Consider the following 26415-nt stretch of genomic DNA (forward strand, 5'->3'; position numbering starts at 1 on the left):
CTCAATTCTAAACACACAGTAGAATTCTCACCTTTCTGACAACGTTAACCGAAAAAGTGAGAAATTATAAATCTGTAAAAGATGAACTCATGGCAGAGCCACTGTATTGGATGGCACTAAATTGCACAGGTGGTCATAATATTATGCCTGATGGATGTATTTTGAAAGAGCCCATTTATATATATATATATATATATATAAAACAATATATATAAAATAATTGATTATTGTGTTGCTTTCAGAAGATGTTCTAGTCCATTAAGGAATTGGTTATACTGGGTTCTAAAAAGGTCAGAAAAAGCATGTTGCTTTTAACAAAAAATATAAATGGTTATTTAAAATAGTTCAATTAACTATATTAAAATTGGCATCTTTCCCTCTTCTATAGACATTTTACAGAGAAAACACATCTTGTAACATCATAACATCAGTCTATAATTCATTTCCCACCAGGAAGTGGACATTAGGACCGACTGAAATTCACAGTCATGATTATTTTTAGTCTGCGGGGTGACTTCAACATGAGTCACAACTGTCCAAGCAGATCTGTCAGAGAGTGAATGAGCTTCTGAATCAGGTTGGGTATAATTTAGTTGACATAAATGAATCATTAAGCTGAACTGTTGATGCTGAACTAAGAATAAATGTCTGCGAAGTTTAGAATGATACGTGGGCTGAATTTTCACATTGTGGCAATTTGTTGCTAACATTAAATAAACCTTGCAAACAATCAGAAGTGGTAGAACACACACAAACTCAACACTCAAGTAAACATGCAAGTACTTGCTCATGAAAGTACCCCACTGCAAGTACCATTTGAAATGTTTGACTCTTCTAAGGATAAAAAATATGTCACAAATTTTCTAGTAAGGAACAAAAACATCTCAGTTACTATGAGATCTTGTGTGGTTTAATAACAGCAGCCAGTAGATGTGAAGCTGGTTTTAGTCATTTTGCTGTATGTGTACTGAGGGTAATCCATAATAATACATCATCATTCATTAGTCGGTTATAGTTTATACTGATAATCAGTATCCACACAGTAACCTGTGACCAAAGGTATCAATTGTAGTGGAGTACAAAGCACAATATTTTCTCCTCAAAACTGTGGATTACAAATAAAATGAAATTACTCTGCTTAAGCACAAGTACCTCAAAATTCTTCAGTCTGTACTTTAAGTAGGACTGCAACTACTGAGCAGAGGTGAATTCACCTAATCTAAAAAATGTAACACACTGAATTAGTCCCAGTCACGAGGCTCAGAAAAGCCACTTAAAGTTTCACTTTGCTCCTTGTAAAGCAGGAATAGTGACACTTTACTGAACTATAAAGGATAAAATGCTCTTCCGCTCGGCCTTCTCCGCATGAAGGTCAGAAATCAATCACTTACAGAACAATGGGGGCAAGTGTCAACTCAAAAAGAAGAGACTGTTTATTTGAACCACTCTCCTTAACTGGGGAAGTACAGAGTTGACACTATTACAGTCAGTTACAGTATATTCCCATCACTAAAGAGTAGTCTAAGTACATCGGCAATAGCACATTTTGACAAGTAAAATAAGGTGGATTCTGGCTTTAATACGTTAGGAGTATAAGATTTCTGCCTCTTTAACGTGACAACAATACCTGAGAAAACTCTCTTTGTTGTGTCGACCTAACCTGGCGTATCGCTGGCAGTAGTAATCCTGATCTCCTGGAAACCCATGACCCACACATAGAAACCCATTGTGTCTGACTGGCTTTAGCATTAAGTGCTGCAATAATCAGCTCAGCAAAAGCACTATGCCTGACTGCCTGGTCTGTTGTGTCCTCTAACTCTATTCTCATTAAGGACAGACACAATTCAGACACAGACACTTGACCCTTCTGAATGTGAAATATCTTTTGGGATTTTGACAGCCTCCTCCAATTCTGCCTTCTTCTCCCCCCAGTGGTCCAAAGACACACTGCCTGCATACAACTGTTAATGAGGGTATATGTCTGTCTGCCAACATGTCCCAATTGTCTTTTAATCCAGTTTATGCTTGGTAAAGTGTTGTAATACCTCAAAGCCAAAAAGCTCAACAGATAGTAGGCTTGCCAAACCAAGGGGCAAAAGCAGGCCTGGAAGCCAGCCATGAGTAATTATTATTGTAATTAACAAGAAGTATCTATTTTGACAAGAGTGAGAAATATGATACACTAAGTTTCTCTGCTGTTTCTTTATTCTTATACATACACTGTAAAATATCGATGAAAACTCTTATGAATCATTAGGTCTTAGCATCTCCAGCAAGTTTTGCTTACTTCAATAAAAGCTAAACTTTTAAAAACTGGTTCACGCTGTTTGGCAATGCCTCCCACAGTGACATTTGGTGGAAGAAGATGAAGAGTAACTGGCGAACCAGCTTTAGAAATTGGTGGTGGTAGGATGTGTGTGTGTGTGTGTGTGTCTCTCTCTTTCTCACACTCACTCACTATGGCCTGAGTTATTTTCTGCTCTCTCTAAGGTGAGACTCTCCACAGACTCAGTGTATCAACCCCAGTCATACACACAGGAGGATGAAGGGCTTCCAGTTAAGCATTTTAACCACAGCTGCCTCACTGGAGGATATTGGAAAATTCTCATCTACTGTGGCACCTAATCCTTGAGCTCACTCAATTCCTATGGAGGAAAGAAATGCTACTTGTTGCCAGGGTGAAATCATACTAATATGTGAGTATACCAACTGTGCGCAACATGCTCAGTTACAGAGATAAATTGACAAAATAGAAAAGAGAGAGGGAGGAAAGAATGTATGGCCAGCTGGTTACGCTAAGCCCTCCTGTGGCTCAGCTTCAGTAGACAGCAAACTCTGGCTTCAGCATCCAACGCATAAGACTACAACCTACTCCTGATGTAACACACTTTTTGCACAATACACATGAAAAACAGTTGGTGATAGAACGAATAATACATTCTGATAGTTTCTATGTATTGGATATAAACACAATTAAATTGCACTTAGTCATCTTACAGAGAACTATGTTCCTGTAATTTTACACCAAGCAGTACTTTTATCAATACCAGAACACCACTTTGTGTGTGTGCTTTCCATATGTAGCAAGATATCAGATATTTCTGACTAAACAGCGCCCCCCGTCTGAAAATCCAGGTGCTGGCTTCACTCAGCACCAGTAATGATCCTGAATTAAAAGATAGTATTCAGACCTTGTTTTAATTTACTATTTAATTACTTAATTAAAAATATTAAATCATGGGAAGAGTTGTTTTTACATTGGAATAGTAATAGTTAAGGCATAACTAAACAGTGGAAATGTCCCACAAGAACAGATCATGATTCAGTCACAGCCGAGTACCCAAAGTTGTATGATTCCACTTCTGTGATTTTTCTTTTTGCTATGTAGTGTGTTTTTCTGTTTGTTAATTTTAATCTGATGAAACATTACACATAAGTACAGTACAGTTCAGCTCTGGTAAGTCTGAGGTCTATAGAAGTGCAACCTATTGTAAAAGAAAATTACATCCTGAACACTCCAAAATGTGTCTTCTTCGTTGGTGCATTCAGTGCTGCACTGAGGCTCAGTCCCAAAACCATACGAGTATCAGCAGGATCAATAACACCGTCATCCCACAGTCTGTAAAAAATTAAAAGTAAGAATACATCACATTATTGGATGGTGCATTACATCTCCTTTATATGGTTTGGTACTTCTTGCACAGTCTGTTATCCGTTAAAACAGTGTTAAGATGTTTCTTTTTCTGAGCAATTTCTTCTGTCATATTTTGATACACTTGAAGTTTTTTTCCCATTTTACGAATCTGTGAGAAATACCAACAGAGAAAAAATAGCACCAAGTATTTACACCCAAGATGCTAAATTGGCAAATATTTAATACTATTCTTCTTTTCTTTTTCTTGTACTTTTTCAATTCACTGATATCAAAATAGTTGTTCTGGTTTATTATTGATTGACACACTAGTCATACTGGTCCTTTTGTAAAACACATCAGTATCATCATTTTCCTGTTGGTAAAATCGAAGCAACAAATGTGTTAGTAGTCTCTATTTAGAAAGGCATCCTCACGCTCCTGGCTGATGCTGGCAAGAGTTCTAGAGTTCTACTAGAAAGACATCTAGTACATTTCTATATTTTAAATCCTTTTATATCCTCTCTGCATTTAATTTAATTCATTGTGAGCCTGGATTCTAAATATCTATCTATTTCTATAAATACATATAGACATAGAGAGAAAGACAGAGAGAGAAACTCACTGAGATTAAATCCCTTTGATCTTATGTTCTTTTATATTCTGTTTCATATTCTCTCTGTATTTAATTGAATTCAATATGAGCCTGTGTTTTCTGTCTGTCTGTCTGTCTGTCTGTCTGTCTTTCTGTCTATCTATCTATCTATCTATCTATCTATCTATCTATCTATCTATCTATCTATCTAGTCAGTTGCAACAAAGGGTATAGAAAAAAATATCATACACATACAATTTTCCACCATAGAATACACTGTGTTACAGCACACAGCATGAAATCAGCGCCCACCACTTAATGAAAAGCAAAGATGGCTCAGATTAGTAAAACCCCAGGAGATGTAATGTAAAAGAAATACACTTGAAAAAAACCACAGCATCACTCCTCAAGCATGAAGACTCTTCGCTGTAGTTATCACTTGATATATTGATTGATTGTGCAACAAATGTTGGTCTGTTTGAAATCCACCTCCGTCCATTTCCATCATTACACAAAAGAAGTAAGATGAGGTACAACTGCTGTGAAATACTGACATGCATAAACTCTATAGATATAAGATATGATGTGTCAAAACTTACCTGGCACTGGAGTAGTACGGGCTGCCTTCCTCTTCAAAGCGCCGCACTATTGGTTCCTTCATGGCAGCCTCCTGCTCTGCTGTAAACTGTATCAATTAAACAAAAGACTGTGAAGGAACAATATATAGAATCACATTCCTTTAAACAGTATTATGCAATAAGAACTTGTGCCAAGGGGGATTTTAAGGATAACTAAATTTGAGTTTTCAATTTAAAATCCCTCTCATTTTTCTTTCTGTTAGAATGTCAAAATACTTCTGACTGAACCAGAGACCGTATATATACATTAATCTAATCAAATGTAACTTGGCACAAGTGAACTCTCAGCAGAGTGATATTGTGGGTTAGAGGTGTGTGTTGTGTGTGTGTGTGTGTGTGTGTGTGTGTGCGCGCGCGCGGCAAAACCTTTCTTTACATTACCAAAAGACTATGGCTGAGGTCTAGTTTTACTCATTTCTCTCTGAAGTACTAACACTGAACTAACAACAAAGGTAAGGGAGATACCAGCAGAGGCCAACAGTCCAAGCCTCTTGCTTTTGTAAATGCACCTGTTATGAATGACCCAGTGAAGTGTGTTGGATCTGATTTAGATATGGAAATATGGTTCAAACAATGCGTGGACAGGAGAAATGAGCAGGTTTGTCTCGTATTACTGACTACATCTACAAAAAGCTCCCAGTTGTTTATCAGGGTTCAAAAGTGAAGAATAGTAGAATAATAAAAACCATTTTAAATATATTAAAAATTAACCCACAATTAGTTTCTACCACCTTTTAGTCTGTTTAAAGCTTGATACTGTTGAACCATCTTCATCACTGCTTAAAATGCCTGCCATTGGAGTGCTGATGTGAGGTGTCAATCTGAACCAATAATGCACTCTTATTACACCCATAACAGCATACCTGACAATTTAATTACAGCCATTTGATGACTGCACTGTTAAGGATAAGTCATCACTCTGACACTTAACACTGATATAATTTTATCTTTGTACCATGTCAAACCATTAGTGAAATAATCGTGTCTTTCATAAGGTTTATGCTTTTGGCAGCAAATCTAGCAAAGCTAATTTAAGCCCTTCCAGGGAGATGCAGATGGGATGATTTATGTGAAACGTTACCTCTTTTCCCTCACGTGCCCTTTGATCCTTGGTTATGGTGGCCAGGACAGTGGCTGCCTGCTCACCACCCATTACAGAAATTCGGGAATTTGGCCACATGTACAGGAATCGAGGGCTGTAAGAGGAGAATAAAGGAAGTGTCAATTTGCCTGCGTCTGTTGTGGTAGTAGATCCATCTAAATGGAAGACACAGAACTAAGACAGAAAAAAGAAGAAAGATTCAAAACCTAATGAAAGTTAAACATCATTTATGTAGACAGAGACTGAGAGATGTATTACTTAGGTAATGCTATAAAACCCAGTAAGTCTAAGCAAGCACATATTTTCCAGAATGATAAACAATCTGTTCTTATTTAACAAAAAGGAGTAAGTGGTTGGGAAACACAGCGAAGAAACTAATTCATTTTCTCAATGTGACAGCAGAATGTGTCTGAAATATTTCATAATATATGCAAATTTTACAATTAAAGGTATTAGCACACAAAACAAGAAAATATTTTAAATGGAAATCTACTGACTTTATTAATGAAAGTCTTTTTACTGGTCTTGGAAGGAACTACTGCATTTTTAAAAAGAGAAGTTATTTAAGGTTTGCTGTGGATCTAAAGGACCCCTTCGGGAAATCTTAACTGCCACAGGTGATACATTTACAGAAAGCAGCGTCAGTTGGTGCTGAAGATTATAAGTTTGAAAATCGAAATATGTGAATAATTGAGATTCAATTGCATCCATTTATTATTTTTTTTAACTGCCATGAAACATAACCAATGATACAGAGAGGAGAACAACAGTAAATCTGTAGAGTATCCGTTAGTACGTATTATTCCACAAACTCAACATCACTTACTTTGCACATTTTGAATAATCTTCATCAGGTAGTAGGCCCTGTTTAGACTTGAGCTATTTAAAGGGCAATGCCATTTGTCCTGTAGTAACACATACACTGTTGGCCTCTGTACCTGTAGGCTCTGCCGCACATGCCATAGTTTCCTGCGCCGTAGGAGCCTCCAATGATAACTGTAATCTTGGGTACATTGGCGCAGGCCACTGCAGTTACCATCTTGGCTCCATCTTTGGCAATTCCTCCTGCTTCATACTCTCTACCCACCATGAAGCCTGAGATGAAAAATGGACATTCCAAATAAAAATGGGGCTGACGTATCTGATCATCTCAAAGAAAAGTATTCATGAATGGCTAAATAGATAATGGACGGAGATATATAATGGAAAATGCAACAAATCAAAGAAACAAGAAAAAACTATTCAAAGTTGCACATGTCAACAACATACAAACCTCAGATATTAGAAACTCCCACTGACCTGTTATGTTCTGCAGAAAAATAAGTGGAATATTTCGCTGGCAACATAATTCTATGAAATGCGTCCCCTGAAAAGAAATGTGATATTCAATTAATCTGGTGTAATCCTAACACTTAAGAAAAGAAATGTAGTGGAAGAAAAAAAAAACCTGTTATTGTACCATCACTACCGTAAAGTAAAAATGGCAGGATGCTAATGCTTTATTTATGTTGGTATCTCAAGAAAACAACTATATAAACTGAACCACCAACAGAAACATGAATACATTAAAGGCATCAAGTGTACACAGTTACCTGCTTGAGGTAATAGGGGTAGAAGGGGGACTTGACTGACTAGATTTCTTGCTGAGATTTTGGTTTCAAAATTGCAGTAGCTAAAAAAAACTTTTAAGTGACCAATTTGTGACATACACATGTGATGAACAAAAGAGGGTTTGCAATAAAAACTGTCAACTTCTTCATGTTCATAAACCCTTCTTCAAGTGTGTGTCATGTGATCCGTTAGTCTCACCTTGTTCATCACCTTCCTCTGAGACGAGACCAGTCAGGAGAGAAATTTAACTACTTGGGAGGGCTGTCATCTGGCTGCACAATGGCTTTACATTTGCTAGATTTTTCTTGTACTGAATATGAAGAAGCTGAATGGCCTTCAGTCTTGCCAGCGCAACATCGAACTGCCAGAAGCTACTGCATAGCACAAAAGACTATGCACAGTGAGGAGATGCCTCATTTCCATTTATTTTGTATTGCTGAATTACTCAGGTGTTTTCTTTATTTTGGCAGTTACCTCTACTGGCTTTCGTTCAGCCAAGCTGCCTGCTTTGCCTTCCAAGTGTAAACAGAAGCCGAAGACAATGCGAAAGACGGCTGCCTATTAGAAACTGTCACTTGGTGGAAAATTGTCCATAAGTTTGCTCTGAAATGTGTGAATAACTGAACAAATCTTATTTTGTTGCTTCTGCGTTTCACAAACACAAATGCCTGGATAAAAGCTGCTAACAAGTTTGCATAATTGAAGCTTGGGCATATCTTAAATGATAACAGCGTGTCTCAAAAATGTAGCTCAAAATGCAGGTGCTGTATCGATATTTCTTGGATATGCTCTGTCTGTTCCACATCTCTCTCCCTGTGTCAGTGCCTTTCAACAGCAATTACATTTATCTGATAACCAGTGCTCGTACGTCATATTGAGATCACACATTAAAAATGAATCAAAGAATCACATTTTTTCCAGCTCAAGCTTGTTATCTAATTCAAAATGAAAAACTTATTAGTCTATAATCACAAATTCAGCTCCTCATCTTTCCTAAGCCTGTGTAAAGTTCAGCTCTGTTCATGGCAGATTGGCTCACCAATTAAGTGAATTATATTGAATGAAAAGTATGATTGTCCCTTGTCCATGGTTTCTAAATACTATGTTATTACAAAGTCATTGATCAGAGTGCTCATGGTGATCCAGACATGTGCAATTTGAGAGCTTTTCGCATAAAAGATACTGTGCTTTGACAGTGAAGGATCCCTGCTAACATTCTATGAAGACCAAAGCCCCTCAAAACAGAAATATTGGTATTTTGCTATATAATATTGGTGTTATAAGCGGTAAATCTCTTTGGAGAATACTATCTAAATGGCTTTGGTATTGTGCTAAAGTCCTTGACATTTTGAAATACACATAGCCGGCACCGTGCTTACTATTTTCAAAACATGATCACAAAGCTTGGCTTTTTAATCTTTACACAAGTGTTGCCTGTGTGCTGTTTGTGTTCATAAAGTCACACAAATCGATGGCGTACCACGTGAACGTTTTGTGTCAGCCAGATTTGAGGTTCTCTCATACCACTGCGGATATTCACCCTCGGAAACCCTATTAAATCACATTCACTTTTTAACATTCCAGTAATCTCTGTGTAAAGGATAGTTACCTTTTTTGCAGACTCTGAAAACAAGACTCCATTGTTGCCAATAATTCCAACAGGGTAACCAAATATTCTTGAAAATCCTGAAGAAGTAGATATTGGAAGTCAATTGGTGAGGTTGCAAGATTCCAGACAAGAAAAACACAAATTTTTCTTTGTGTTGGAGATTAAAACATATTTCACATACCTGTAACAAGTGTGTCTCCATAGAAAGCCTTGAACTCATCAAACTTACTGCCATCTACAATTCTGGCGATGACCTGCAATCAAATAAGTTAGACAAAGTTATAAAAGCCAGTAATGCCATATCCAACACCACAGAAACTACTTTTATAATAGGTTTACGTTATAGTGAATTAGGGATGCACTATGTTAAAAGGCTGTTGCAGTTGAACTGTAAAAGGGAAGCATTTGGTTGATGTTGAATCCTAAACGGACTGCCAATACTGCTCTACACTACAAAGTCTGACATCTTAAGAGTTAGCAGTAATTGTTGCTCCAAGGTCTACATCAAGAATCAAAGGCACAGGCTTTACACCAAATGAGAAATTCTGGCAAGCCCTGTCAGAGAGAACAAAAACAAAGCCATTGATGCCAGTAGACTATTATTGACTCAGCTCTTGATAGAGTGACCTGACAGCTGAACATCGTTTAAACAGCATTTTAAACCTGTGAAAGCACAGTGCACAATTTTCAATGCTAGATAAGTCCTGTTTTCTGTCATCCATGCTAAAACAAATCAGTTTCAAGTTATAGTAACGCTCTGCTTAACACACAGTGCACAGGGGCATCATGAAAAATTAATATCAATTATTTTAAATTGGCCATTATACAGTTTCATGTAGTAGCTTATTAAGTGTTTTCCAAATTCAAAAGTCCCTCTACTCACCAATAAAAACAAATTACACAAACAAAAACCTAATTTATCATTTTGTTACAAGAACTACATTAGAGTGGTGCTGTGCTCAATCACGAGGAAATATAAGGGCATATTTTTCTTTAAATACAGCCTAAAGTCTTCATTTAGTTTTATTTAAAGCAGAAAACTAGAGAAATCTCTTGATATCACCTCTTTGACATCAAAGTTGCGTTTCAAATTATCTCCAACTATGCCATAGAGTTCATCTGCAGGGTACAAAGGAGCTTCAGTGGGCTCTGTGGTGACCTGAAAATTAAAAAACAGGTGCTATGTCAACAGAAAGTACATATTTACATAACTTGGTGAACAATACAATGTGACTCTTAATGATGAATGGTAAAGGACTTGCCTCAATATTTTTTCTGTAGTTGAGGCTTCGCACTGCTTTTCTTGCCAAATGGAGCGCGTGGTTATCATCTAAAGCATAGTGGTCTGTCACACCAGATTTTCTGTAGAAGCAGCAACAAATGAATCACTGTGATGAGTGCATTTGTTTTATTGATGTAAAAGAAATCATATGACAATGTAGCAATTCCAATCTCTAAAGCATTTAAAAGCTTTAAATAGAAATATATGAATTAATTTCCCCCAAAATACAGTTTAGGTCTGTAGAAATACAAATTCATTTATAAACACTAGGATCTAATTTATAAACGCTGAGAAAATTCTAGCATAGCTCAATCTAGCGTAGATGGAATTTAGGATTAAAGGATAAATTTGGTCAGTTTCTAAATTTCTTACTATCAGCAAAAACCATACAGATGCCAAAACCAACAATGAATCGCCAGTACTCATGTTTTGTATCTATCAGGCTATTGCCAGGATTAGCTTGTCCATAAATGCCATAGCCTGCATTTTTTTAATGTCGTTTAAACCGTTATGTTGATCAGCCAAGTGGGACAAACCATTCTTGACAACTTTTGACTTGTAACTCTGAGTCAGAGCTCAGAGAGGTTCTGACCGTTACGATAAATGGGAAAGTATATTGGCATTATGCCTCTAAATTGGGGTACAAAAGAAAAACAATGCAGGTTGTTACAAAAAAAAAACTTAAGCAGAGGAGACCTATTGTTTGTTTAAGTAGACAATATGATTAATTAAACACAGATACACAACTTTCCTAAACACAGAAAATTAGTATTACAAATGTATACATGTACTATGATGAAACCCATGTTCCTACTTGCAGTGAAGATCAGCACCACCAAGATCTTCAGCAGAAACTTCTTCCCCTGTCGCAGCTTTGACCTGTCAAAACAACGTTTCTTTAAAAAAAAACTGAAAGAACACAGTATCAATAATATCAAATATATGAAGTTAGAGTTAAAAACTTAAAATCAGATGTTTTAGTGCTATGTAGTACTGAAATTTGAGGTGATTTTGACAGGAGTTACAAACCAGCGGAGGTCCTCCGAGGAAAATAGTTCCTTGCTTCCGCACAATGATGCTTTCGTCAGCCATGGCTGGTACGTACGCTCCTCCCGCCGTGCAAGAGCCCATCACAACAGCAATCTGAAAGAATGAAGAAAAAATATGTGCACTCAAAAAACCTGTGACGTTAAGGATCAACTTACTGAACAAACAAGGCAGGAAAGTATCCTCCAGTTTCAAATAAACAGCTGTGTAATAGTGGTAAAAACAATTACGCAACCCACACTGTTTATATCTTCACACTTTTTTTCAGTACGAATTCTAAACTGTATCATGGTCCTAACAGATCCTTTTCAATTAAAAGTGTAATTGTCATTGCTATGAGTGGGGTGGAAACTGAAATTTTAATTTGTACCATAGCAATCTTATGGTAAATACTAAATATAAAAAGTAGAAAAACAAAAATCCACGTAACAAAAGGCCTTGGAGCATGAATTATTGAAAAATCTTTTTGGTAACGATGTACGTACAAGTATTTATTCAGCTGCATTGTCTCCTGGAGAGATGTGAGTGCAGGACGAGTGCTCTCACCTAACAGCCTTGTTTTCTTTTTTATTATCTACAAGGATGTCTCTTCCTCAATATTCAATAGCAAAATGGATTTTAGTTGCCTGCAGATAACAAAATGATGAGTAACCTACAGCAGGGCACTTCATTTAAATTTACCACATTTGCTTTTTCATACTACCCTCTCTTTTTTCCATAGAAGTGGTCTTTGAATCAAGGGGGAGATGTTAAAAGCATAACAACTACACTATCCAAGATAACAACAATAAGCTACAGTAGAAAACAGTGACTGAAATGAGAGGAGTATTATTCAGCAATTGAATATAGGGTTGTGCCATATCTGTATAATATTGACTATGTAGCTGCAGGGCTACTTGTTTGCTGACATGCTGTTAATGTGGACATCTCATACAAGGATACAAGCCACACAAGTAATTTGGCAGAAGCTTTTATCCAATATGGCTTAAAAATGAGATGCAAAGCAAGACAAAAAAAATCAAATTCACCGTGGGCGGGAGGAACTCTAGGCTTGGATAAGGGTAATTAGGTAGGAAGGCACTGTTGTAGGTAAGTGTCAGAGCTTTGATGTCGAAAGAGTGTAAGGAAAATTTAGCTGTGAAAACAGATGTCCCTCTGTCATTTGGAAATAGTTTTGCAAAAAATTCAGTGCGAATCAAACACCCATCATTTGCAAGCTCTGTCAGAAACCTGAACTAACGCTGAATTTGACACACAAATGTCATCATTACAAAGAGAATATGTGGATGCTAAAGCAATAACAGTAACAAGCTACTTTGGTTAAAAAAATTATGACTCAAACCCGATTCCGAAAATTCTGTTAGCATCTTTAAGTAAGAAACAGCAACTTGATCTATTATTGATATCGACCTATGTGGAAAAAATTATCATAAGACTTTTTCCATATGGTTGAGCCCTAACCACACTATTAATACCTGTGCTATTCCCTCCGAAGACAGTCTGGCCTGGTTGTAGAAGATGCGCCCAAAGTGGTCCCTGTCTGGAAAGACATCGGCCTGTCTGGGTAGATTTGCTCCTCCAGAGTCCACTGAAACAAGAACATCACTTAATCTTAAAGCTCTTGTGTGGATTTTCCCCACAGGGACCTTCAACCATGTAACTGAGTTTAATAACCCACTGTGAAAAAACAACTTTGACTGGAGTATGCTTATTTAACATAGCCACTGATATTTCTATTTAACTCCCACAGGATGCTAATATTTATTGATTTAATTCCATTAAAAAAATGTATTTCCCATTTATGAAAAAAATGCTTCTTGCTTCATCCTTAAAAAAAGATACAATACACAAAGCCCTTAAAAATATACAAATACTCACCTAAGTAAATACATGGCAAGTAGTTCTGCTGGGCTATTTCTTGTGCACGTAGGTGCTTCTTCACTGTTACTGGGTAGTATGTTCCTCCTTTAACGGTGGCATCATTTGCAACAATAACACATTCCACTCTATGAAAAAATATTAACATCACAAACTATGACACATTAATAGGTGTTAATGGAACAAGCTTATGCCTGCACACTGACTTTAAGCCACAAAATGTATTCCAAAAAAGAAAACAAATACAAAATCCAAGTCAGATCTTCGTCATAAACAAGAAGATCAGACTTGCATTGAAGCAGTGTTTTTTTTGAATGTGTTATTGTGGGTTGTAGTCAGTAAGCAGGTGTTGCTTGTTTTAATCGTGCTGCTTTTTAAATAGCCTCATTCTTATACATATTGTTGATGTCATTTCACCTACACAGATTAACAGGTAAACATGAAATGGTATTCATAGTGCTTACCCTGACACCCTGCCAATCCCTGTAATTATACCACCTGCTGGGACTTCTTCTTTTCCATACAGTTCATATGCTGCAAACTGAGAGAACTCCAAGAAAGGAGTCCTGCAAGAAAGAAAAAAAAAAAACAATTATTTTTAGAATGCTGAGGAGAAATGTAACGGCTTGAAATTTAACATTTTTTGATTTTGTTCAAAGTTTTAACCTGAAAGCATGTTCTGATGATGGATTATTTAATGGGTTTCAGGAATCTAACAGATCTGCTCTCCTCCTCTAACTGTTCTTGGTTAAAGGAAAGTGTGTACAGCATCAGTTTTTAGAATTATCTGCACCATACTTTGTGTATTGATGTCAAACCAAAGTACTACAAATAGTGTTTATCGAGCTTACTGGGTAAGACTTTCTGAATGTATCAAAATCAAAGATGGAAGTAAATTATCTTACCCTGGATCTAGCAGCCTGTCGATACGCTCTCTAGGCAAGAGTTTTCCACGTGAAGTATGAAGTTTTCTGTTTTTTTCCCCACCACCTGTATAAATAAGAATAACCAGCATATTAACAAACAATTTTGCAACATTATGAACAGGTTTTAATGTTATTTGCAACTGTTATTATGAGACAAAAATACTAGGGAGCATTTGCACATTTATATACGAGAACAGGCCCATAATACCATAACTACAGGTGGGTCGTGAGCACTTTTACTGCAACATATAGGGTTTGTCAACAATTTTACTCAACACCATCAGTGAAAACAAAGACTGATTTGCACTTAAACTACAGAGTGTAATCTGTCATGTTCTCACACCTACCCAATTTAATCTTCTCTGCCCGGCTTTTCAGTTGATCAACAAGAACTTGCATTCGCACATAATTCTCCTGAAAAACAAGATCGTATAGATATTTTCTCTTAATGACAGGTTTCACCATTTTATTGCTGACTATTGTTAGTAAATGAATCACTGTGGAGTAACAGCAGAGTTAAAGCTTAAATTAAACCAGGATAGAAACGTGCCAAAGCCATTATTATTACTATTATTGTTACAAATAAAAATTCCTTTTTGAACTAGAAACCTACCATCAATTACACATAAAAACAAAGTTAAAACTTGTTAAAGACAAGTTAAAGAAATTTCTTTAACTTAAGTGAGTGGGTAAGCAAAGTGGCAGATTTCTCATTAGAAAATATGACATTTTTGAATAATGGAGCTAATTAAATTGTTATGGTCGGGTATCAGGTCATCATCATCAGAAATTACCATCCCTTCAAAAGTCTGTCATCAAACTGCATTTGTTAGGAGGAAATCACTTAGCTTTAATTTATTAAATGTGGGAAAAGATTTTTCTTATTTTCAAACTGGAAACATAAAGAAAATGTGTATGTAGTGCCATCCAGTGAAAATGTGTGATGTTGCAGGAGTGAAAATTAACAATATTTGTTGGTCACTGGAGTTGATCTTTCATGTTACACTAATGCACCTTATGATTAGAAACAATTGATATGATTAGAAAAAAATCTAAACAGCAGAGAAATATCAAATATTAACAAAAAGTAATGCTAATCTTCCTACATTGGCCTGATTGTTTTTCTATATCTGAATGGTGCTGAATTAATGCTATAAAGGTTTTAGTAATCATTATCATTTTAGTCATAATAATAAAAAAGTCCAAACATTAAAACCTCTAGAGATAGCATCAGCTTATTGGTCAGGACTTAAAGGCTTATTTAAAATTTTGAGTTCAAAAGATAATGTGCAATGTTGAATTGTCTTAACTGAAAAACAAAACTATTACATTACAATCTGGTGCAAGTGACATGGTGGAGCAATCAATATAATATTTATGACACATACAAAGGTGTTTTATATATATAAAAAACATAATTTTTAATTAATGTAGGAAAGGGAATGCAATCATAACCCTAAACCTAATAAAAGGATAACAACTGCGCCCGCAAAAACGAGAGAAACACTAAAAATGCATCTGTGTGACAAGTGAGTTGGAGCTAAGATCCTGGCTTGACCAGAAAAAACCCTCAAGGTTTCGACCTTCTACATTCAGCCAACTGATTACAATGAGCTCTTGTGGTGATTTGGCGATTAATCAACTTATTCTCGACACGTTCGTCAGCATTAGCTCGCTCGCTAACTCCGGTGGTATTCACCAATTATCAGGTGTGAACCACTTGGTCTAAACTAGCGTTAGGTGAGCGGTTAAAGGCTAACGTTGACATTAGCAACAAGTAACGTTTCGTTACATTACAGTGCTAGCAAGCGTTAGCATCAGGGTAAACTAACGCTACCTGGTACTCAGAAGACTGTCTGTCCAGCTCGGAGCCGAGTCGAGCGACTTTATCAGCATAGTAAGGTCTCGTGCAAGCCAAAGGTAAACGCCGGCAACGAAGCAACCACGGTCTGACAGTTTGTATAAACATTTTGATTATCGTGTCTATCTCAAGGTACAATTTGAAACTGCTAGCTTATTGGCTAACCTAGCAGTGTTCTTCTTCTGTGGTTAATTACCAGTGGCAGCAAGATCCTATACCGCCACCTGCTGTTCATACAATCTGTCTACACCATTGACTGCACTGAATAAAGAGTATATACTTTATAAATAAAGTGCCTATGAAAGGTCCTTGTAACTCTGTTGAGATTTTATGTAAAAACAGATTGATTCAACCCTGTTGAATGTAATTATGCGTTTTAGGTGGTTGTAGTATAATTACACCTGTATAACATCAAGTTACTGATGAATTGGTGTCATTGCCTTTCATTGCCTTGTACCTCACTTGTAAGTCTCTTTGGATAAAAGCGTCTGCTAAATGACTAAATGTAATCTAAATCAAAATCTACCTGTATATTTTACTCCCAAAATAAAGAATGAAGATTCAAAGTCAAATACATCCTCTGTTTAAGAAAAAATACATCAAAATTCATAAATAAACCAATCAATTACAATCAATTAACTGCTTTGTATAATCAATTATATTGGAAAAAAATGCAATTCAAACACAATGTTTTTAAAGCAATAACAATTAAGACTTTCAGAGTGGGATTTAACCTAAAAGCAAAGACGCCACAAAGAGGTACATCTAAACTGCCACCATGTGGATGTATAACAGCACTGCACCCTTGAAATCACACTGCATGTCTGTGTGTGATTCTCCATAATTTTCAATCTAGGTTCTTTCACACTAGATAAAACTTGAGTGCAAAAATCTTAAATTAAGTTTTAATTAACGTTTGCACATAATAAATGTATTAATGCTGCTATTAGACATGTTGAATACATTCACATTCAGAATGTGATTGAAACAGAGGAAAATAAAAAAGAAATTACATTTGACTGCATATAAATTAGATTTTAAGAAGAGCAGATTTCTCTCAGTTGTAACTGTAATTAATGTGATCTATCATAGGTAGAAGTTTGAGCATCATAACTCATGTATATGCATAATCACGTATTTAGATAGGTTTACATCAGGAATAATTGAATGAATATTCTGTGTTTGGTGTTTTTGGAGTCACAGTTAAGATATATATGATGCTTTACTCGCATGTAATACATTTAATCACAGTTGTCTCACGTTGTGGAGACTAAAAATTTATTTTTCACTGTAAAATGCCGCAGTAACACTGAAACTGATGCTGAGAAAAAAAGCCGTGTCTCTTTTAGAAATGGGAACTAAAGTTGGTTTTAAGTGGAAATCAGAGTTAGCCTAAAAGCTTCAAAAGACACCTCTTCTGACCCGAGTGCTTTATTCGAGGTAGAGTACATTTGGCAGAGTATAGGCTGAAGAGCATTCAAACCAAGAGCTTTTAGTTCATTTGGTTTTAAGAGGCCTTTCTCCTCCAACGCTTCCACCTATTCTATCAGCATGCATAGAAATGTCCATGACCTCCACTCAAATGGCTGCTCCTGTTTTCTTATGAAATACACAATCCTCCACTCTCAGTGTGAACTTAAACCCTCTCACTCATCCTGCTCACTCTACTTTGCCGTGACCTTTAAACCCTTCTCACTGCCACAGCAGTGAAATGACAAAATAGATGTAGAAGTAGAAAAAATAAAATTATATATATATATATATATATATATATATATGTGTGTGTGTGTGTGTGTGTGTAAAGAAATATACCTTTAATTTCATCATACAGTGCAACGTGATGTATGTATGTGTGTGTATATGTATATATATATATATTTTTTTGATTTCTTTTAATTGAAGTTATTTTTAATTTTCCAGTATATTGATGTGGCCGCGTCCGATGCCATTATTACCTTGAGTTGTTCTAACCATGGTGTGGTTGAGACTCAAACCTCAGTAAGTATCTGTTGATCTGTGCACTGTTGTATAAATGGTCGAACGAGAAAGGTGGCATTGAATGCCTGGTTATCTCTCATTTCCTAATAAAATATTTTGTGATTTCAGTCAGAATTGGGTTGTTGAGGTTTTTTTTTCCTCAGTGTAGGTGTATAAAAAGAAGTACCAGACGTTAAGTAACCTGTATGCGCTGGTGTCACAACATTTCAAACAATACTCAATCTTAAGTTCCTCAACCTGATGATCACGTTACTTGGGTACAAATAAGTCCATTAAAACTGCTGGATAGTTTAGGAAGCTTTTATTAAGAATAGTGGGATCCAACTTGGCCAATACCACAGACTAAAAGTCAAGATATCTTATCATTTTGATAGATAAATATAACAATCTTATTTCAGTTTTTTGATGAAGCCCATTTTAACTGCAGTAATTGCTATCTGACCTGAATTTACAAGAGAAAGTTGTCTCTTAGTGCAAAGCAATGCTCAAGTGGCTCACACACACACACACACACACACACACACACACACACACACACACACACACACACACACACACTCACACACACACTCACACACGCACACACGCACACACGTACATACACAGTGACTGATTCATCCCCTGTCTTTATACATGATCTGAAATCTCTCATCCTTCCCTTTTTTGGAAGAGATAATGATGCTCGTTTCACAGCTCAAAGGAGTCATTAATGTGTGACACAGCCTTGAATGTAGGATATCAAAGCACCACAGAGTGTACCCCCCCTCACACCCACTAACGGGCACAACCTCGTTAAGACGGCGGAGACATGAATTAATCATCAGTCCACCCAGTAACAAGGCAGGAAATTGTTGCAAGAAATGTCCCTTTGAATCGCTCCAAAGTATAAAGCTCCTTACAAATCTTTCATCTCATTACAAGATCACTGTCAAATTTACTTCACCAGATGAGCTGATGGATATGCTCCCTCCTATATCTACCCTCATCGAATCTCTTTCACAGATGTGATGGGACTGGCCAGGTGAAAAATGGAGGAGATGAAAATTAGTAAGTCAGATGGGACGAGAACAGATTTGTGCGAGTTCAAATGCATTACAAGAACTCTAAAGCTTTGACATAATCCCATTAAAAATACACTAAATTGCATCTTCAATACATAGTATAACCTGTCCCTTCAAATACTAAAGGAATGAATCTCTTTATCTCTCTCAATTTTTTCTCTCTCTTTTGTCTAATGAGTCTAATCTTCCCTTCATTTTTATGTCTTTTATATTTTAGGTACAGGCACTGCCAGAAATGTACTTTCATTCTCAAGTTCCATAAACCAAATAGGTGAGCAGAAATGCTCAGAAATGCTCAACTATTCAAGTTAATGGGTGACAATGCCACATTATACAGTGCCACACTGGCTTAGGTCATTGTCTTGCTGGTTTGTTGTTTGTTTATTTGCTGTTAGTCTGTTAAAGAAAAAGCCCAATAATGACTGTAAGACTTCATTTACTATTATTGGATTACTATCTAAGAGCTGGTTCACTGATTCTGGGTTATAAACTCGTGTCTTGTACTTGACAAGAGCTATTAAGTTGTCTGGAGTATTAGTAGTAAAAGAATATAATAGCCACTTAACATTAGAGGTGAGATGTTATAGTGGCAATTCATCTACATTTCTCATTTGACCAAAAAACAACTCCTGTATTTTCTGAGCTAATTGCCCCTTTTGTGCAGGATGGAATAAAAGACCACAGATACAAAGCAGCATAACCACTGCTGTCTGCTGGGATCCTGTGTATCCCATCAGAAAATAACCAGCGATTTGAAGCACAGCTGAGGTTTTATGATCAAAGCACAATACAACCATTGGAATAGAGGAATGATGTTCTCTAACCTCCACATTCCTCTCATCAGGTGTTGAAAATCTCCTAGCAACCACAACTAGTGCAATGCCAGAAAATAAAGAAACACTTTTAGAGAGAGGTTTAATATGTGCTCAGAGTGCAAAGGAGATCTGCTTATCTAGTAAATGGACCAAAAAATGGTTGATTGAGCACTAATTGATGATATCTATTATGGTTCATGTTTGGATGCTGCTATATTTTTTGTCTATTTTACTGATAAGCTCTCACTGAAGTTACCTGGTAGGATACTGCATTTTGTGGCATTTTGACACAGCACTGAGCTGTGTCTGTCGGGTTGTAATGAAATTGTGTACAGATATTGTAATAAATTTAGCAATCTCTTAATATTTCATAAAACACACAATCTGACTTCTTTCTCCAATATATGGGCCTGCAAAACTAATACCATCAGCTTTTGTTTGCATTGCTAACATTTTAAATTACTGACATTTCCATTTAACTTGAAGCACTGCTGGGCCTAAGTACAGCCCCACAGAGCTACTAGCATGGCTGAAGACCCTTGTTCGGTCCTTTTGTGTTCTAAAGCCGAACTTCACGTTCAGCACTTGTTTTGAACTGCAGTAATTATTCACTGTGTTGCATCTATAATTCTCTTCCAGAATGTGCTGTCACTTTTCTGAAGCTGTGAATTAATTAAGAGCAATTCTGACAGTGCTCTGAAGTTGCTGGAGTATTTTAATGGTTCCACAAAGTGGCACTTTGCAAACATTATGCCAGCAGGCTGTGAGGTCGTTAACGTGGTCATGAAGGCTTTGGGATGGACAAAACGCGTGACAACAGTTGTCAGGAACGTACTTCTAACATCCCAATGTGTGGTCTTGTCATGAGCATAAGCAATACTGCCATAGCAGCTTTATGAGCTTTATGATGCGAGGTAACTCCATCTTGCTATTGTGTGGCCTGTTTGTTTAATCCAGCTTCTATGTCTGTCAGAAAAGTGGGCAATTTGCAAACCACAAGTGCTCTTAATATAAAATGTTGAAGTAGGGTGGCTCATTCCCACATTGCATCCCCACCTTTCCTCCTTCTCTCCCACTTTTGGCTGTTTGAAGAGCTGGATGGAGAGCTGTAACAGGAGTATCATTCACTGTAATGCTGGAGCATCCTCCTCCACAGCCCTCACTTAGATCACTTAATCCACTTCACCAGTCCAGCGCCCGGCTCAGCGTGAACGCAGCACGTTTATACAATGGGAGGTTAGACAGAGACTAGCATTGACCTGTCAGCTTGCACTAAAATGCCAAACTAAAACACTTGAAACCCTTGTTTCTCACAACTCACTTAATATGGATGTGGAGTATCGCTGCCACACACTACGAGTCAAAGATTGAAAGTTTCTTTGGCAAAACATTTTCAACTTTGTACTTCAAAGTAAACAGAGGATTTGTTGGGATAATTATTGTAATTTTCATCCACTACTGATACTACATGCTCTATTCAATTTAATACAGAGATTCTGGAAACTTTATGCGGCCAAGTTTCCCGTAGCCATGTATCTACTTTCTGTTTAGGTGTTAAGAAGATATAGTGGCTGAAAAAAATAATTATTATCCATTATTGGCATGATATGTCATAACATAAATGTGAAATACTTAACAAACAGTGAGAGTTTTGCAGATTATTAAGACGTCTGCAACAAAATATTCCACACAATAATATTTCAATAAAATCTACGGCAGATTAGAAAATAAGAGAGCGAAGGAATTTTGTATCAAAAAAAGCTCCACTAGAAACAGGAAGCTCCACCTTTAAGCTTGAATTATTACATGTTTACAGTGAAGCTATAATACCTTCGTGAGTCCAGTCAAGCTAAATGCTCCACACATCATTATTGTATGTTACATTTCTTCTGTATCAGGTCGGTTTAGTCAGCTAACTTATAGCAATCAGATGGGACATTCGGGTTTGACTCTTGACACTTGAGTGTGTTTTATAGTTTTCCATTGTTAAGATGTGTTAGATACAGAACAAGAAGGTCTTGCTGTTTTTATTTATTTTTTTTATATTTTTTGAGAGATGAGAAAGATGAGAAAGCAGAGCATAGAGTGTCATTTTAATTTAGAAGTGTAGCTGACTGCAGCAAACAGAAATCTTTTAGATTAAGAAAGGAAGGCAAACACTGTGAAAAAATGACAATTTTAAAAGTGTACATTGTGTCTGAGTGTGTCTAAAAATCATCAAAATATTGTTATGACAATACAATATCCTTTATTCGGCCTCTACTGCATCACAACTGATCCTTTCCTCTTTAGATTACATTACAAAATGCATTCACACCGGTGCAGTTCTTAGCAGTACAGCAGTTACTTCAAATCTGACACATATGCATTTGTACAGATGGGTCATATCCCATAAAAGTGAGTAGCTGTACAAAAAATATTGTAGACATGTAAAATGAATTCCGAAACCTCAATAGAGATCACAGCTGCAAATATTAATACACCTAATGTTGTTTGATACAGCATTAATCCTTTTAAAAAACAGAACTGATGCACATATATTTTCTGGAAAGAGCTTTAGGACATGCTGAGAAACGTATAGATAAGCTGATACCCACAGAGGACTGTCCTAGACACACACAGATCTTAATATCTATTCAGGTTAGTACTGGGCATGAGCATTGCTCTTTTTATCAATTTAAAAAAATGCCAGTCAGATAAACCATTAGACAAATTCTTTGGTCGTATTTGTCAATTTTGTCTTTTCACACATCAGTGTTAGAGGCCCCAGTGAAAGGAAACAGAAAGAAGCTGGGTCAGTGAAAGAGGCTATAAACCATATCAAATGGCATAAGATGAAATTACAGGACAGCACTGAGTAACACGACAATAACATGTTCCAGTAACTATGAGATGAGCTACAGCATTTTATCTAACATGTTATTCAAAGACTCACAGGAAAACCTCCACTACCTGCTGTTAACTCCTTCACTTTCTTATTTGGCAATCAATGGGCCTCAAATCAAACACTGAAGCTAAAATAAGCACACTGTGGCATTAAAAGTGATGCACATGATACTAGTCTCTGTTGTTCTGTACATTTATCAGCTAAGTGTGAAAAATAACTTTTAGTGATGTAAAATTATAGATCCCATAAGGGTTATGAGCAGTAGCTAAGCCAGGTATTTGTGTTTTGTTGCACATTTTTAAATGACTTTGTTTAAGAATCGTACGTCCAGATAGTTTTAGAAAATGTCACCAGCAGTTTAAATGAGGACCAGAATGTAGAAGACACTTAAATATCTGCTAATAACGTATGATGTGGTGTTACTTTGATGTATAGATCTTCCTGTTGATGAGTGTCATATAGGTCATATAACAGAATTTCAGTGGTTACAAATTAAAGTTCAGTGAATAATAACTTCAGGGTCAAAAAGAGCACAGCCATGAAAAGTGTGTTTCACATGCATGTGTTCGGCAAAGTGAAACAAAGAAATATTTGATCCTGATTATTGACCAAAGTGGACAAGTGTTACAAATTAAACAGCATAACCTGTGGTACATTTTACCTGATTACCTTGCTCATAAGTGATCTTTTAATCAAAGCCCATTAGATGTTGTACAGTCACCAACAGTAATGTTATGAATCACTCCACGACTGAAGAGTCCGTCACATGTTAGCTCTTCAGTAGTTGAAAACTCAGCAGGATGAAATGGAGTCAGAAGCGTAGCTGCATAAAGGCACTGTGTTAATTCTACAAGCCAAAAGAAGTAAATCCAAGAGATATCATAACCATATCGCTGACCACTTGTTTTTTCAAATAAATGCCCAAAAAGTCCTAAAAGAAAAATCCAGGCAGGAAATAAAGAGCTGGTTGACCTCCAAACACCTATCAAACAGTTTTACTGAAATCAGAATCCAGTGGGCATCCAGAGGAGTCTGAACTGAGGGGGTGCAGAACCAAGTGCAAAGGTCAGTCCATGGTGAGGGCACAGAGGGCAATCTGGTTAGTTTGTTCAACGCCCACAGGACCAAACAAACGCACACACACACACACAACACACACAGTCTGAGCTCACGCTTCACTAAGATGTTGAGTTATGAGAAAATATGATTACAAATAAAACACAGGCAGAAAATAAATGGAGGTAACACAAACTACATTTGTAAGAATATTACAAAATCTGTTTTTTTGTTTTTGTTTGCGTTCTTGTCCAGATTTAGAGGAGATACCACTCTCATATTTGTCACTGAAATATAAAGGCATAGTCACCAGGTTAGTTTGGCATAGCACAAAGACTCAAAGTAAAGGAAAACAGCTAGTCTGGCTTTCTTTCTGTCTTTGTTTTTTACCTAGTAGCACTGTTGAATAGCATTCAACACCTTATACAGTATCTTGTTTGTTTAATACATACTCAAACCAACTTATAAAAGAGAGTTATTTCTTGGGACTATTTATTTAACTTCCTGGTCAATACTGGTTGCACTGCAACCTCACAGGGATGACATGAAAACTGGCTGCAAGTAAGCATCTAGTATTTAGTTTGGGACAGAGCAAGGACATCTGTTCTCCTTTGAGTCTTTATATTAAGCTAAGCTAACTGCAGCTGCAGTGTGGTATTCACAATTGCAATTAGTTATTTAGCCGATGCCTTTATTCCAAGCAACTACAAGTAAGGAGCTGACCCCCGGCGTCAGCACGTGGCCAGGAGGAACCACTGACTGCTCTATCGATTAATCCCCAGCCACACATACATAACAGTGCATCTATAAACCTAACTTTGCAAGAGAGTTAATAAGCCTTTTCCCCAAAAAGTCACAATGGCTTTCATCACATGGCCTCTGTCAGTCCTTGTAGGACCTAAAAGTCACTCCAATGTCTTGCCAAGGGGACATGAGATATCTGGCAACCATCTTTGTATGTATGCAGGTACATGGATTTGTTGAAATGAAATGAAATGATGAAATGAAAGTTAGTGATTTTTTTTACATATGAAGGGGTGAATTTTGGAAAAGGATTTTATAAAGAAAATGTCTTATTTTCAAAAAGATTTGGTTAATAAGTAATTAATATTAATTACTAAGACATACTGAACAAATGAAATCTGAACATATCACATTCAGAGCTGACATATTAATATGAAAATACAGATTTGTATGCAAAAACCTACAGAATGTTGTGTCTGAATGAAGCCTCTTATACAGTTGCTTTCTGCAACACACTGACATAATTGTTACTCCAATGTACCCTGTGTCCCACAAAGCTTTGCCTCATGCATCCACTTCTGCAGGACACAATTGAGATCAGCAACAATGGGGTCAGCCAGGATGTAACGTAAGATCAGCAGTTGACAGCGGCGATGACAGCGGCGCTTTGAGGAGAAAATTGTTGCTACTGCCACTTTCTGTCTTGATCTTAATAATACGACAATTCCACCTTTGTTTTTAGTCATGGTTATGCTGCGCAAACTCACAATTCTCATACAATAAGTGGAGCAGAAATGAGTTGGCCCTGCCACCTAGGCCTTCACGTACATAAGACGTGGCAAACTGCTCTATGTGAACAATGACGCTTGTCAGACACTTGCACATTTAAAACAACAAATGTATCAGAGGCTTATGGAAAAGTGTCACGTGAATGCATGATGCCTGGTCTATACTGTAACAGCTTCCACTCCAGATTCAGTGCACACTGACATTCACTCAGCCTCACAACAACAAAAAACAACAAAAAGCCGCTCTTTATTAAAAAAAAATTAATCTCTGTGCTTGGTTCTGCTTGTTTGTTTTGATCCATGACCAGCCAGGCGGTCAAAAGGTCACACTCTGAGAAAGACCTAAAGTGTTTGGTTTGTTTCATTCAAATCCATTTTATAGACATGAAATTGTACATAAGGTGATGGAGACGCCATGTGTTTGAATGGACGGATGGCCTTGTTGTCAAAGGACCACAGCTCTCCTAGTAGATGACCTCGTAGACAGTCGCTTTCTTATCTCCTGAGCCCGTCACAATGTACTTATCATCTATAGAGATGTCACAGCTGAGCACTGAGGAGGATTCCTTTGACTGTAACAGGAATAAAAGACGTTTGAATAAGTAGTAAGTGCACTTGAGGCTGAGAAAAGCTGTTAAAAAAACATGATACACTTTTTTCTTCCTCCAGTTCATAATACCTGTATAATGTAAAAAAGTATATTCACACACTTGGAGTAGCTTCAGTTACAAATTTGTCATTTCTTTTTGAGACCTTGCTAAAGGGCTTATTGTTTAAATGTTTGTGTCCTTGAACTACAGTACATCATTAACTATCTTTCAATAATAAAAACTTGTTTAAATGTTTAAAATTTAAATTATTGTGTTGCCACAGTATAGTCAGTGAG

General features: G+C 36.8%; 2 protein-coding genes across 5 annotated transcripts in view; both read right to left on the bottom strand.

The window, feature by feature from the left end:
• Positions 1 to 1410: 1410 nt before the first annotated feature.
• mccc2 (methylcrotonyl-CoA carboxylase subunit 2) lies at positions 1411 to 16367 on the bottom strand. The gene is made up of 17 exons (XM_067521919.1): positions 16157 to 16367; positions 14667 to 14733; positions 14299 to 14383; positions 13858 to 13959; positions 13394 to 13521; positions 12991 to 13103; positions 11498 to 11611; positions 11283 to 11347; positions 10449 to 10548; positions 10250 to 10345; positions 9368 to 9440; positions 9187 to 9263; positions 7266 to 7332; positions 6905 to 7061; positions 5946 to 6060; positions 4826 to 4911; positions 1411 to 3619 (listed from the first exon to the last, which is right to left on the bottom strand). The coding sequence occupies exons 1-17, from the start codon at positions 16286 to 16288 to the stop codon at positions 3502 to 3504; spliced, it is 1695 nt and encodes a 564-aa protein (XP_067378020.1). The 5' UTR covers positions 16289 to 16367; the 3' UTR covers positions 1411 to 3501.
• A 5703-nt stretch (positions 16368 to 22070) lies between these two features.
• LOC137136480 (transducin-like enhancer protein 4) overlaps positions 22071 to 26415 on the bottom strand; it is a 34442-nt gene continuing 30097 nt past the window's right edge. For all 4 annotated transcript variants that reach the window (XM_067521873.1, XM_067521872.1, XM_067521871.1 and 1 more), the window contains one exon: positions 22071 to 26101. In XM_067521873.1, the coding sequence (XP_067377974.1) occupies positions 25994 to 26101 (108 nt within the window). In that variant the 3' untranslated portion in view covers positions 22071 to 25993. The remainder of the gene's footprint in view (positions 26102 to 26415) is intronic.

Source organism: Channa argus, chromosome 11 (genome assembly GCF_033026475.1).
Source record: "Channa argus isolate prfri chromosome 11, Channa argus male v1.0, whole genome shotgun sequence".
NCBI classification, from domain to species: Eukaryota; Metazoa; Chordata; class Actinopteri; order Anabantiformes; family Channidae; genus Channa; species Channa argus.

Coding starts and splice junctions, on each gene's coding strand:
- mccc2 (XM_067521919.1), bottom strand. CDS start 16,288: ATGTTTATACAAACTGTCAGACCGTGGTTGCTTCGTTGCCGGCGTTTA. Junction 13,104..13,393: donor CTTGCCATGTATTTACTTAG/GTGAGTATTTGT, acceptor TTCTTGTTTCAG/TGGACTCTGGAGGAGCAAAT. Junction 9,264..9,367: donor TGGAGACACACTTGTTACAG/GTATGTGAAATA, acceptor CTACTTCTTCAG/GATTTTCAAGAATATTTGGT.